This window comes from Centroberyx gerrardi, chromosome 14, assembly GCF_048128805.1.
Source record: "Centroberyx gerrardi isolate f3 chromosome 14, fCenGer3.hap1.cur.20231027, whole genome shotgun sequence".
Lineage (NCBI taxonomy): Eukaryota > Metazoa > Chordata > Actinopteri > Beryciformes > Berycidae > Centroberyx > Centroberyx gerrardi.
The window spans coordinates 21,097,436-21,110,589 of record NC_136010.1 but is presented as its reverse complement, the minus strand read 5'-3'; the positions used below and the strand labels follow the sequence as shown (position 1 = coordinate 21,110,589).

The 13,154-nt window shown below is 40.4% G+C and overlaps 1 protein-coding gene across 2 annotated transcripts in view; it reads left to right on the top strand.

Moving 5' to 3' along the window:
* The first annotated feature begins 2,869 nt into the window (after positions 1-2,869).
* The window catches only part of syt6a (synaptotagmin VIa), a 44,299-nt gene continuing 34,014 nt past the window's right edge, over positions 2,870-13,154 (top strand). Inside the window, exons 1-2 of one of the 2 annotated variants that reach the window (XM_071902631.2) lie at positions 2,870-3,026; positions 6,438-6,443. In XM_071902631.2, coding sequence (XP_071758732.2) covers positions 2,870-3,026; positions 6,438-6,443 — 163 coding nt within the window. The remainder of the gene's footprint in view (positions 3,027-6,437; positions 6,444-13,154) is intronic. The other variant, XM_071902632.2, reaches the window with a different exon arrangement.

Sequence of the window (13,154 nt, the reverse complement as noted above, 5' to 3'; positions counted from 1 at the left end):
CCCACACCTGCTACAAAATGATCAATACGACCATCACTACCCTCGTCATTTATTTATAGCTTGTAGGCAGAATTGTCAATGACAACTGAAAGAAATGTTTTGAGGGGAAATTTGCTGGATTATTGTTTAGTGTGACTAGCTAAATTAGCTGGGAGTGCTCTCAGCAGTGGTCTTGATTGCCACATTAATTCACCATTAGCATACAGAAGGTTTATGTTTGTTTCCTTTAAAGCACTTTTGTAGCCGTGGAGCTCTAAATTATTTAAAGATGGGACCGCGTTTACGACTGACACTATTTTGTGTTCTTTCTAACTGTGCTCCATGAATAATTAACAAAGATCGAATATACTGCACAATTAAATCTGAGCAGTTTAATCAATGCTTTATTCTGTTTAACATATAGAAGGTGGTCATTCTAGCATATAGGGGATATGGGGAAGCTATTTCTGTCGGGCCTGGATGAAGAAAGTGTTGATATATTTTATTCTATATTATTTTCTTTATATCTATTATATCTATTGATATTTTTGTGCAGTGGTGGCTTCTGTTTGTGTTTACCTCAGTTGGTACCTTTGCCTCTGCTGATATTATTCTGCTGACTTCCACTGTGTGTATTGTCTAGCTTGACTAGATAGAATTCAGCTTATCCTCAACGTAATGCGATCTGAAGTGCCCATTTAAAAGTTTACCCCAAACTGTATAGATAGGAGCATCATAAATGTGCAATAGAATGAATAAGGTGGAAGCTTTTCTTGTTAGTGGTGTATTATCATTTTTTGATGTTGACTAGAGTTATAGTGCGTTATTCCCCAGCAGTCTCAGAGTGATGGAATATGAGTTTAACAAGGAACCATTACGCTGCATAATTTGTTTGACATACATCCTTGGACATTACCATCCAACTGCTGCATCCCAGGTCTATTCTCTTCCACCAAATCACCATTAAAATGTGGAGCTGTCACACTAGTGTTGGCAGCAATGGAGGGAATTGTTGCTAATGTTAGAGTCCTTTTGGTATGAAGTTATATCCGCCCAGTAGCTTATGAATTGTGAGTACAGGTGGCAGCCAACCTGTATGTATTAACAAGACCGTGGGTAAATAAAGGAGATAGTCGATATCAGCTGCAGCAGATGCAGAAAAGTAATTGACTTCTTTGAAGAAGCGCAGTCAGAAACGATTTGTTATTTGCTTGTTAATCAGGATTGGAGTAGATCCAATCTTCATTAATAGGAAGCACAGTAGACCCGAGGTCTAACCTGGGTGAGACAAGAGGACACAGAAAGGACTAAGATTAACTTCCAATTATCTGAGCTATCTTGGAAAAATAGCCCACCGACAAAGACAATGTAATCTTTAAGCCCGGGCTCAACTCAATTAGGAAAGGGAGTCAACCAATATCTGGTTGAACTCAATATCGCTTTGTAATTAGATAGGCATGAAATCATTTTTATAATGTCCCATTCATCACCGAGTTTATTAAATTACTTTGATTAACGGTTAAGTTAGTAAGAACATAATTAAGGTTTAAGGTCATGTAAGTTCACAGAGTTCAATATAATATAGTGGAAAAGTCAAGTCAATTAGTGAGAGTATTTTTCTTTTCTTTGGCTGGGGCATTTTGCCCATTGCCGCAATCCTGGAGGGAGTAACCACGGTTAACATAAATGTGCATACGGTAATAACTTATGCATGTTGGAGGTCAAGGCTCTTATCGGCAATGATTCAAAAATAAATATAGTTGCGTGTTCACTTACTGTAGGAATCAGATATGAGAAATTAATGTGTCCACAGAGGTTTAGGAAAAATAGCGCAGGGATCTGCCACTATAGATCTATTCTCTTTTATTGAGCTTCATTAGCTACAATGCCTCAACAAATGAAGCAATTTAACATCTTAATGTGCTGTACACATAGCTATTTACATCTACATCTATTGTGAACACACACACACACACACACACACACCTTTGCAAAGTTATGTCAGCACATTGGCACATTTTTTTTCCAAACGCCCATTTGTGTACACTGGATGCAGCCACATGTAATGATGTCCCTCTACTTTCTCACACACACATGCACACAAAGTTAACCCCTTGTCATCCCGGGTTGTAAACACTCAGCGACGTGCTAATCACAGTGGGAGTGATAGGGTGGGAGCGATGAGACCTCCCTGTCACAGGTGGCTCAGCTCAGGGAAATTTAACACAGGAGACTGAGTCTGACCTGAGGGACCAGCCAGTCAGCCGACATGAGAAAAACAAGCCCAGTGGTCCTAATAAGGGCGTTTTGGTGATAACACACAGAGAGGCGGTGGGAGTGGCGCGACAGCCACGGTGTGGGGGCGGCATGGTGATGAAGTGCACAAGAAACTAGGGGAAATAGGGGGAGGAGGGGGTTTTGGCTCGGGCTCTTTTTAGCGTATTTGAGTGTTGCCGAGTGAACCGAGTGTTGTGTTTCATTCGGCATGCTTCTTCAGCATGGATGTGATGCAACCATTCTGTCCCTGGGAATACCTGGGGACATGAGTGATTCATTAAGCCCACACACATTGTTGCACAGAGACACACACACACACACACACACACATATGCTTGTCATGTATAAAAACATGTGCATGCACACACAATCTTGGCCCGGCTTCCACGCGCATTCATGTTTAGACACACATACACGCTGAAGCACACACACAAACACACACATGCATGCACACATACACAAACACACTTGGGAGACCCTGCAAGAACGAGAAGAATCAGCGGAGGACGGAGACAAGTTGCATTTATCTTCTCTGTATGCTAGGCTGCTGCGTGTGTGGGTGCGTTAGTCCCCTTGGATGAGCACACACACGACTGAGGATGCAGCTGGGAGCATGAGTTCTGACCGAGAGGAGTATGACATGGTCTGTCAGAAAGCTGTGACCCTAATTGTTGACCTTTGTCTGCACAACAGCGCACTATTGGATGAAGACACCTGTCAGGATTTCCTCTTCCTGTTGTCCAGCCAGAGCTCTGACCGCAAAGAACCGGGTAAGGACTATTATTAACTCCTAATCTGTATTGGATCTTAACACAGTGGCTTTCCTGATGTGCTTTGTGAGTCTCCTTGCTTGAGTTTGCCTTAGAAGTGAATGGATTTTAAGGGATTATGTATATCAGCATTTTGAGAGATGCAGATACACTTGCTTGTCAAAGGTGGCCACATTCTGTCTTTTTTTTTTTTTAGGTTTTTTTTTAGGTTTAAAGTGTTGATTTACTTCTCCTTATTCCTTTTGCTTACCACATACAGTCGCAGATGGTTGCTCAGACAGGGTTTAGACTGAGATTTCTAAGCCATGAATACATCCTTAATGAGTTTTTGTGACCCCAAGGCAGACAGCAATAGGTATATAAAACAAACTCACATTGACTCTTCAGTTTGCTTCGCAGAACAGAGCTCCTATACCGTTAATAGATAAGCCTTAAGGCTGACTAACGCCAGCTGATGCTGTCCTGACCGCTCATCCTTACCGTTAAAATAAAAGCAGATGAGGGAAACACAAATAAACCTTCCGTGGAATGTATGCTTTGATGCCTGGGTGGATAACACCATATGAGCACATGAAAGGACAGTCACTAGTGCAAAAGTAGTAATGATCCAAGCTAATGGTTTGCATCTACTCTACCCAACAAAGTTTCATCCTCCTGAAATGGATCTTTGACTTATTCATGAGGGACAATTTACACATCTGGTGCAGCCTTGTGCATCTGTTGCTTTGGCACTTGCAGCGTGCTTCACCCTTTTCGCCTTTAAAGGAATAATCCCCCTTTTCCAATGCATTGCTAATAGAGCATGCTCCAGACTCTATCAGACGGGTGTCTTTTAAGTCGTTGTTTGGTGAATTCTAGCTTTGGGACAGAGTTGTTCATGTCGGCTAATATTTGTTGGGTGGTCAGAGATCAAAGGAATATCATATGTGCATTCTGTTTTAGGATTCATTTCCCATATACACTAAACAATTACGACTAAAGGGTATTTGAAGCGCTGAAGCATTAAGGATTTAGAAAGGCATGCTCCAGTGAACACCCGGTGCAAAGATTTAAAAAGTTAAGTTTAAAGATTGAAATGTTGCAGTGTACCATTTGAAGGAAGCCACTTTAATTTTTTATGTCACCATTTATCCTCTAGTAAAGATATCTCACTCTCAATGAAAGGGGAGTCACTGAACACAGACAAATCTTAAATTGGGTTTAGGAAACTGATGTAATGGTTAGTATTTCAGCACATATCATTTCACACTGATGATTTAATCTATTGCATATCACATACCCATATCTATACAGGGATAATGAAACCACAATTATTATCAAATTCTTTACTAATCCTTCTATTTTTTCATTCCTATTTCTATTTCTATGTTCTTTATTTCAACTTAAGTGGAGAGTTTGACACGTCTATATGCACTGACACAAGGCTTTCTGTTTTCTTCATGTATTGACTATACTATACTCCACTACACTACACTATACTACACTACACTATACTATGCTATGCTATGCTATGCCATACTATACTATAGTATACTATACTATACTATACTACACTATACTTTGCTATGCTATGCCATACTATACTATAGTATACTATACTATACTACACTATACTATGCTATGCTATGCCATGCTATACTATAGTATACTATACTATACTATACTATACTACACTATACTTTGCTATGCTATGCCATACTATACTATAGTATACTATACTATACTATGCTATGCTATACTATACTAAACTATACTATGCTATGCTATATTATACTATACTATGCTATGCTATACTATCCCATAGTATACCATTGTATACAGTACAATACAATACAATACAATACAATACAATACAACACAACACAATACTATATTATCCCATAGTATACCATAGTATACAATACAATACAATACAACACAATACTATACTATACTATCCCATAGTACACCATATTATACAATACAACACAACACAATACTATACTATACTATACTATGCCATAGTATACAATACTATGCTATATTTTACTATACTATACTATACTATACTATACTATACTATACTATATAATATATACTATAGTTAGATGGATCAGTAGATTGTTTGACTGAGGAGTGGAGCCTCAGCTCTTTCTGTCATTCATGGCTGATTTTTCGAGGATGGCTCCGTGGTCACAGAGTGCATGTCACACCAATCCTGACCAAATCCTCTGTCACCTCACATCATCCTCAATGCAGGAATTGAACGTACATCACAGTGCCACTGGCATCCAGCACTGAGCTGTGGGGACATTAAATGCCATTGCATGTTATCTGGCCATCGATGTGAATCATTTCTGCCACATGGATGCTAAACACAAGCTGCTTCTCATATTGTTGGAGGATATGTAGGGTGGGGGATGTATGAAGTGTCTCCTTGTATGTATTTTCCTATGGCGCAATGTATAGACCCTGCAGAGAACAAACTGCATGTTGCAAGCGCCATGCTCAACCAAGTGTGCCATACAAGATGGCATCTGATGGAGGATGTTGTACATGAACTCTCAAAGAGATGCAATGACAGAGACATAATGTTTTCAATGTGTTTGTATCAAAGATCCACTTTGTGTTCCTGTATCTTTACTACTATTACTATGTGCAGCAGTTTCTTTTTGGCAAATGGAATGCGCTGTATTGAAAACATCATTTCACCTCTGCTGCTCCTGTATATATTTGCTCTTTTTTTTCTTTTCCATCTCAGCTTTTAGGGAGTTTGAGGAAAACGTATTGTTTTCATTTGCCCTGCTTCCTCCTCTGTGACAGTGCAGAAGAGCACTTTAGGTGTGTGAACAAACAGAGCTGCTACAGTATATCTGCAGCCATCAAGCTCACAGCAGCAGAGGCATTTTTACCAGAGTGAAATTTCTCACTGAGCTCCCTGCAGTTGGCTGAGTATCCCTTCACTTGTTTCAAATCGATTATGACAAAAATAAGAAGAACTAATTAGAAATCCTGGGACTTTCACACCCCTTGTCCCGACGTGGCTGAGAGATAATGCCCTTTGTCTTTATTGAGCAATTTGTTGAATCAGAGTTGGCTGATTGTATTCCAATCTCGACTGCCTGTGTCACTGTACAGGATCCACCTGCTGTGTGTGAAAAGGGACACAAGACTTTTTCATTGAGATAAATGAGAGTTCAGATGGGCATCTCACACTCTGCTGAGCGAACGTTTCCCACTGATCAACTGCCTGCCTGAGATATTGATATTCACTCCAGAGTGTTGATACAGGCTCCAAAACATTGTCCCTCAAGCCTGTGTAGACCACAGTGTGGCAAGATGCACCACACACACACACACACACACACACACACACACATACAAACACACCCTCATACTCATTACAAATTCCACTTTCATTATCAGCTGCAGCTTCAGGTGTGTGGGCTTGAATTGACGAGGCTTATTTTGATCACATTATTTCTCGCACGCCCGTCTCATCTTGAGGTTTATTAAGCAAGACCTCTGGCTGGCAGAGGACATTAGCATCACCAGATCATTCATTTAGTTCCCACTGGTCTGCTCCTCTGTCCCTGGTATTTGCAGGGACGGATGGTGCATTGCAGGTTGAATCCAAAACAGCAAAACAAGAACATCAAATTAACTGCACTGTCGAGATTAGAACCCCGGCAGAACCACTGTGCCTTTCAATAATTCATACCCACTGTCTACTCTCGCTGTATTTTATTGATACAACATTTCACTGCAGACCACAAAAGAACACTGGTGTGCAGTCCTTCCCTGTTGTGGAAGATAACGCATGGGTGAATGCCGGTCTCTGTCTCGATTGTCATGGAAAGACCGAGAGCCACTCCTTAAGGATCCGTGACATTATTGACGGTCATCATGAGAATAGGCTTTTTAGAGTTTTTTATAGCATGTCCTCGAGCAAAGTGGGCAAGAAAATAGTTCCAAATTGCAGCGTTAGCAAGGTATAGTATACACACTGATGTAGGCATTCCCATTAATCAGCCTCTAAGCCCTTCTTTAGACCTCCGCGCAAGCAGGTGTTTATAAGGTTATCTAGTTTGAGGGTGTTTGGATGAAGCAGGGGGTTAAAATCAAATGAATACCTCAGGTGTGGGGTCAGCACGCCCGGCGAGGAGGAGGAAGTAATGACCAGCCAAGTGGAACACATTTTTCATTAAAATTAATGCGCTAAAGACAAAAGTCAAACAGCGAATTGAATACCAATCACCCCTTCTGTAAGCAGTCTGTGAGGAGCATTTTAAACGGCAACGCTTTCTTTTCTCCTTCTCTGGAGAGTTTCTCTGGCATTTTTTTTTTCTTCCCCCCAACAATTTAATTTGGAAGATCAATTGCGTCTGGGATGTCCCCGATGGTGCTGATTTCCAGGGACGTTATCTTCTCTTCAGTGGAACAAGCGTGGCGCTATCGTGAATGCGAATCCATCTCCATGAATAAATAATAAAAAAATATCCTTGATCCTGGACACAATAGCACAGACAACCCCAAAGTATGCTGTACTTCACGTAAGTGTTTTATAGTACAGTGCCCTCGGAGTAGCTTAGAATACGCTTGGTTTTCTCCTACAAATTAGATTAAGGTCATGCATGACAAAAAGGTTAGGGGATGAATAATGTAGAAACCTGCTGTGTCTTACATAGGCCAGCGCACTGGGCAAGGCCTCTGCTGGGCTATTGAGCACTAACATTGGTTTATTGATTTAAGAATCAGGCCCCAGGCGAGCAAAGTGGCGAGAGCCTTGCACAGTAGGGACAGACGCAACAAAGCATGACAGCATTTTTATTTTGCCATCTGCCCCTCCAGAGTATGACATATCACAATTTGGCATAGAAATGTAACAATTAGGTGTTTGTTGTAGGTTCCTGTATTGTATTTTGGTATACATTTTGAGGAGAAGCTATGAAGAGGAACGCAAACACAAGACAGTAGAATGTGTTTCTTAGCGTTTGGTTGTTTCTTCGTTTGAATCCCTAACATCGCTGCTTTCAAGCCCTTCTCATATCTCTCATCTGTAGTGTATGCTCTTATGTCTCGGAGTTTAGAATAGTTGATTTGGCTCATGTAGCTGTTTTGTCACCGTGGCTGTTGCGCCGTCTGTCATGCTGAAAGCTTTAGGCCTCTGGGACCGACACTCCTGCCTCGCTCGCAGGAGCTGATGGTGTAGAAACACTTGGAACCAGACGAGAGCCTGTGCAGTTCATCACGCAGATTAATGTGCAATGTTAAAGGGTAGTACCACTAAATGTAAGAACACTGAAAACGTTGTTCCAATGAAGTCACACTCGAATAGTTATTATTTGTGAGCGTGAACAATTCTCCCAGCGCTATAAACCAAAAATCATGACTCAAATCTATAAAGGCATAACAATGCCCAGCTTGGACCAGCAAGATGGACTGGCATTGTGGATACAGAGTAGAATATTTCTTTGTCTATTTTTTTTTGTCTCTTTTAGATCCAGATGAGCTTAATATTACAGTCAGTACCAAGCCAGAAAATGTAGCCTCATCCCCAGAAAATCACTGTCATCTTTTTCATCTTTTACAATTGGTTCTCCATGGAGCTGTTGCACTGGTTGGTGTAACTTCAAAGGAGGCGAGACAAATTTTTCTCTTTTGTTTCTGGCTATGGTAAACAGTAGTGAATATTCACTAATGCAGACCAAAGTGTATTGTTGAATTTCAGTGGCACACCCATTTGAGCTGGCACTACACTAAGAAACACAAGTTAATGAGGCAGTTTTTAGTGCCCCATAGCACAAAATGACCATAATTTGCAGGAGTTTGATAGGGTTGTTGGTAGCAGGTGCTGAGATTTCTATATTTCAAAACGTGTTTTCCAGTCCATACTCACCGCCCATTGGAATTTCAAGACACTCAACTGCTCTGTAATGGAGGACAGTGGTAGAAGCAAGCAATGCATTTCAGCTACAGAGGCTAAAAAGCCTCATGCTCAAGCCAAAAGAGCAAACAACAAAGCATTATTACAACTAGAAGGGCATTCGGAGACCGCAGACCTCCGCCAAGGTTCGTGCTATTATTGCTTGTTTGTGAGTCGGATCCGGATCCGCTCCAAAATTTAATGGGTTCTGCCTTGGCCCATGCTACACCCTTCCACAAAGTTTCATGAAAATCGGGCCAGTAGTTTTTCCGTAATCCTGCTAACAGACAAACAAACAGACAAACAAACAAACAGCACCGAAAACATAACCTCCTTGGCGGAGGTAATAAATTGCATTGTGATATATTGTCTCTTCACTAGACGTTTCTGTTAGATCTCTGCTCTAAGTAGCTAGCTTACTCGTCTCTATTGTGAACTGTGACTTTATTGTTTGTGTCAAATACAGGCCACCTTAATTCAAGAGGACAGGAGCGGTGGCGTGCCTGTGAGGGAGAAAAGTTCTATCGATGTTGTTGCAATTCCTACTGGTCACCAATAAAGGTTTATAAAGGTTATAGATGATTTAAAGTAAAATTAACAGAATGACTTTCGACAACCCCCAGAGAACGTGTCAGGACTTGCAGCCAGCCCTTTTATCTCTAGGTGGAGAGAGAGCAATAACAATAGCAATAGCGATAGTAAGGCAAGCAAGCGAGTTTTCCAGTTCAGAAAAAGCGAGAATCGCACCCCTTACTCAGAAAATAACATGTTTTGTGGTTGCATTGCATTCTGGTCTATTGAGGCTGCTGTCAGTGGAGAAAGTGGTATGTCTTCCTGTTCTACACTCAATTTCTCCCTGTATGATTGTTGAACGTTGGTGCAAAATGGTTTGTCAGTCTAGAAAGAAGCCCTTTCCCATTGATGTTTTCAATTGTTGAAAAAAAATGTTCCTATTAAACTCCATTGTAGCTGTGCTTCACGTCACGTCGTCTTCATTTAACCACTTAACCACAGGAATAAGAAAAATACACCACCAAACAAAATGGACCCAGGAATGCAAGGTGCATCACAAATAGCTGCTTTTTAACAGAGTTAAAGTTTAGGATGGATTTTTCCTTTTACTGACCTTTTAAATAGGATAGAGCAAGATGACACATTATCTTTATCCTCCTTATCTATGTAACAGTAATGCATACATATAATTATATATGTTGAAGTCGGATCACTTCTTATTTCAACTGTACACTAAGCAATATCACTTAAAAACAGTAAGCGCCAGGGCATGTGGGTCAAAATAACTTCTAACTGTAATTGTAATGTACTAATTGTAATTGCAGTTGTACTAAAGGCTTGCTAACTTCTGCTTCAGAGGTTGACCCACATATATATGCCTCATTACATCTCCTGTGGGCATAGTGAGTTGGAACAGTGTTGCTGCTATTTTACACAGACATAAGAAAAACTTTCTTCCAGAGGTTCACCAAGTGAGCTCCATCAGTCCAGTCAGCTCCTGCTAAACACAGTAAGGTGTGAGGCGTTACATCTGCTGCCTGTGGGTGGAGTGTGTGAGATGTTTTCTACCAAGCCTGTTAAGACCTGCGGGCTAAATCTATGACAAGATAATGAGGAGGAGGTTTACTATGTGAACACTTTATTCATTAATTGGATAGAAATGTGGCATGCATGAAAGGCTAAATTAGTTACAAATACCACTGCTTAAGGGACAAACCAAGGGTGTAATCTATATGCAACGCTGTGTTTTCAGGTATTCTTTTATACTATGAAGCAAAACGTGTCCTGAATACTGCAGCCATCTGACATTACAGAAGAAGATACAGCACATGACATTTTGTTTTTCTCCATTTATTTTATTGTGCAGCTAAAGGGAAAGAGCACAAATTTATGTCAGTCTATAGATTTGAGTCTATTTTACAATGTTTTGTATGCCGTATATTATTTAAATCTTTTTTTTTGTATGCCTGTAAATCCTGTGTTCCGGTGAGCTACCAGAAAATGTGTTAGTCACAGTGCACCTAGAACATATGGTGCCGTAGGCCCTCCATCAGTTCAGACTTTATCATTCCAATTTCCTGGAATCTCTGCTGCTTCCTATATTTTGTGTTTTCACTTATACTGCCATTAACAATCCCCTGAGGAAACATGACCCAAAAGAAGTATAATCAGGGAGATGGGGGAAGGACAAATTGAATAACAACCTCATGACAAAAGACTAGAAGGCATGGAAAAGTGTTTGTATGTAAGTGTGTGCCTGTGTGTGTGTTCGCTCATATAGTTTTGTATGTATGGCAGTGTGTATGTGCACGTGTTTTTACGTGTTTAAGGTCATTTGGCAGCAAACTAGACTTTCGAACAAAGGGGTGATCATGTTTCATTAAAACTAAAGACGGAATTAGATTTTTTTTTTCTCCTCCCTTGCACAGAATGGGAAGACAGAGGGGCAATTTGAGGTTTGTTGTGACATTTCATCCTCTGATTATATTAGAGCGCTCTGCAAAGCAGCCACAGCCTGCCCTGAAGTGATGTTACCTAAGCTGACAAGAATTGATGGAATGACCTTACAGCTTGTCCACCAGCAGAAAATGGCTCCACGGGTTCACTGTGAAAAAGAGATGTGAAACCGCCATGCATCTCTGTTGCATTTTTTATCACTCATGTTGTATCAGTGGAACAATACTGGAGTGGGGCACAGGGGATCACACCAGCATACAGAGTGAGAGTCCTTGGGAGAAGCTCGACAACTCACAGGCAAAGATTCCTGTGCAACAATAGATACTGCGGGGAATCAATGTTTGACATAAGGCTAGACACCAGGTAGTTAAAATCACCGAGCACACAGTCTCTGGGGGCTATGTTCCATTATTTATCAACAGCGACATCCATTCATATTGCATATTTCACTTATCTGTTAGATGCAGTAATAAATATACAGATAGACTGATAGACTGTGTTGTACTACAAGATTACTTAGTTGAAATCCATGCATTTTAAGGCAGAGGTGCAAATAATCCCCTAAAAAGCAGACAAACAGTCTTAAGAAATGGAAATAGTAGAAGCGACACTTTTCTGATGCAATAGAAATAGGTGAGCTATAGTTATTCGATGACAGGGGTTTACTTGTTATACATGGTTGACTAACGTGTGCTTTAACAGCCCACTAATTTAACAGGCTGATGAGCACCACTGGTTTGAAAGTTTTCTCTTTTTTTAAGTCGTTGCTAGGTAGCGTCCTTTGTCCAATCTAGTTTGACTCTCCATCCACTCTAAAAACAGACCAAAATGTACTAAATGTATCTCATTGCATTCCCCTCAACCGCCTCCTAGTGTTTTTGCTGCTTCTGCTTGGATTGTAAACAAGCCACAAAGATATGAGTTCAAACATAAGCTCAAACATTTTCTCAAAACAAAGTTAGATCTACAAAATGGGGTAAAACTATTTTAACTGAAACATTGTGGTATCACTTTTCAATACCAATATTGGTATCCTGAACCAATACCAATATTATAGGCTATTGTATTGGCTCCCACCTCTAGAAATAGTTTTTAGGTTTGCAAATGGATCACTCACCATAGTAATTTGGTGATTAAAATATTAATCATATTCAATTACCTAACAATTATGCATATCTGTTGTTATTATAGATGCTGCAATGTCTGAATACTGAGCAGTGAATTGTAACCAATGCTCCATTAACATTACAACAGGTGAAACATGTTGGGAGAGGGATAAAAATGAGCCACCCTAATTTATGAGGTATCAGTAATGACCTCAGGGGTCACTTATGGAAATACTCTCTATGTAAATAGGTTTTACACATGGTAATTCATCCCCTGGTAGATCATAGCCCCCACTTTGACAAGCTAATCCTCAGCCAAGCGTGTAATTAAGAACAGAGGAGGGTATGATGGGAATGCAATGCATACCTGTGACATGACAGTGAAGCAGCGGTCTGCAGTCACTTGACAGTGACTGTTACTGACAGAACACAGTGACTAATACATCAGGTTTGATGAAGACAGAAAGAGAAACTTTACTTAAAGCCCCTACGTGTAGAATATTTACCTCACTATAAATCATTGTCAAATTAAATTTGATGGCATAGTAAAATGGCTGTAGATAAATGAGACCATCGTGGTGTAAATTGGTTTATTCTTCTTTCTATGCAGCCTATTTATTGTATGTCTTCCCGGGTACGATTTGGTGC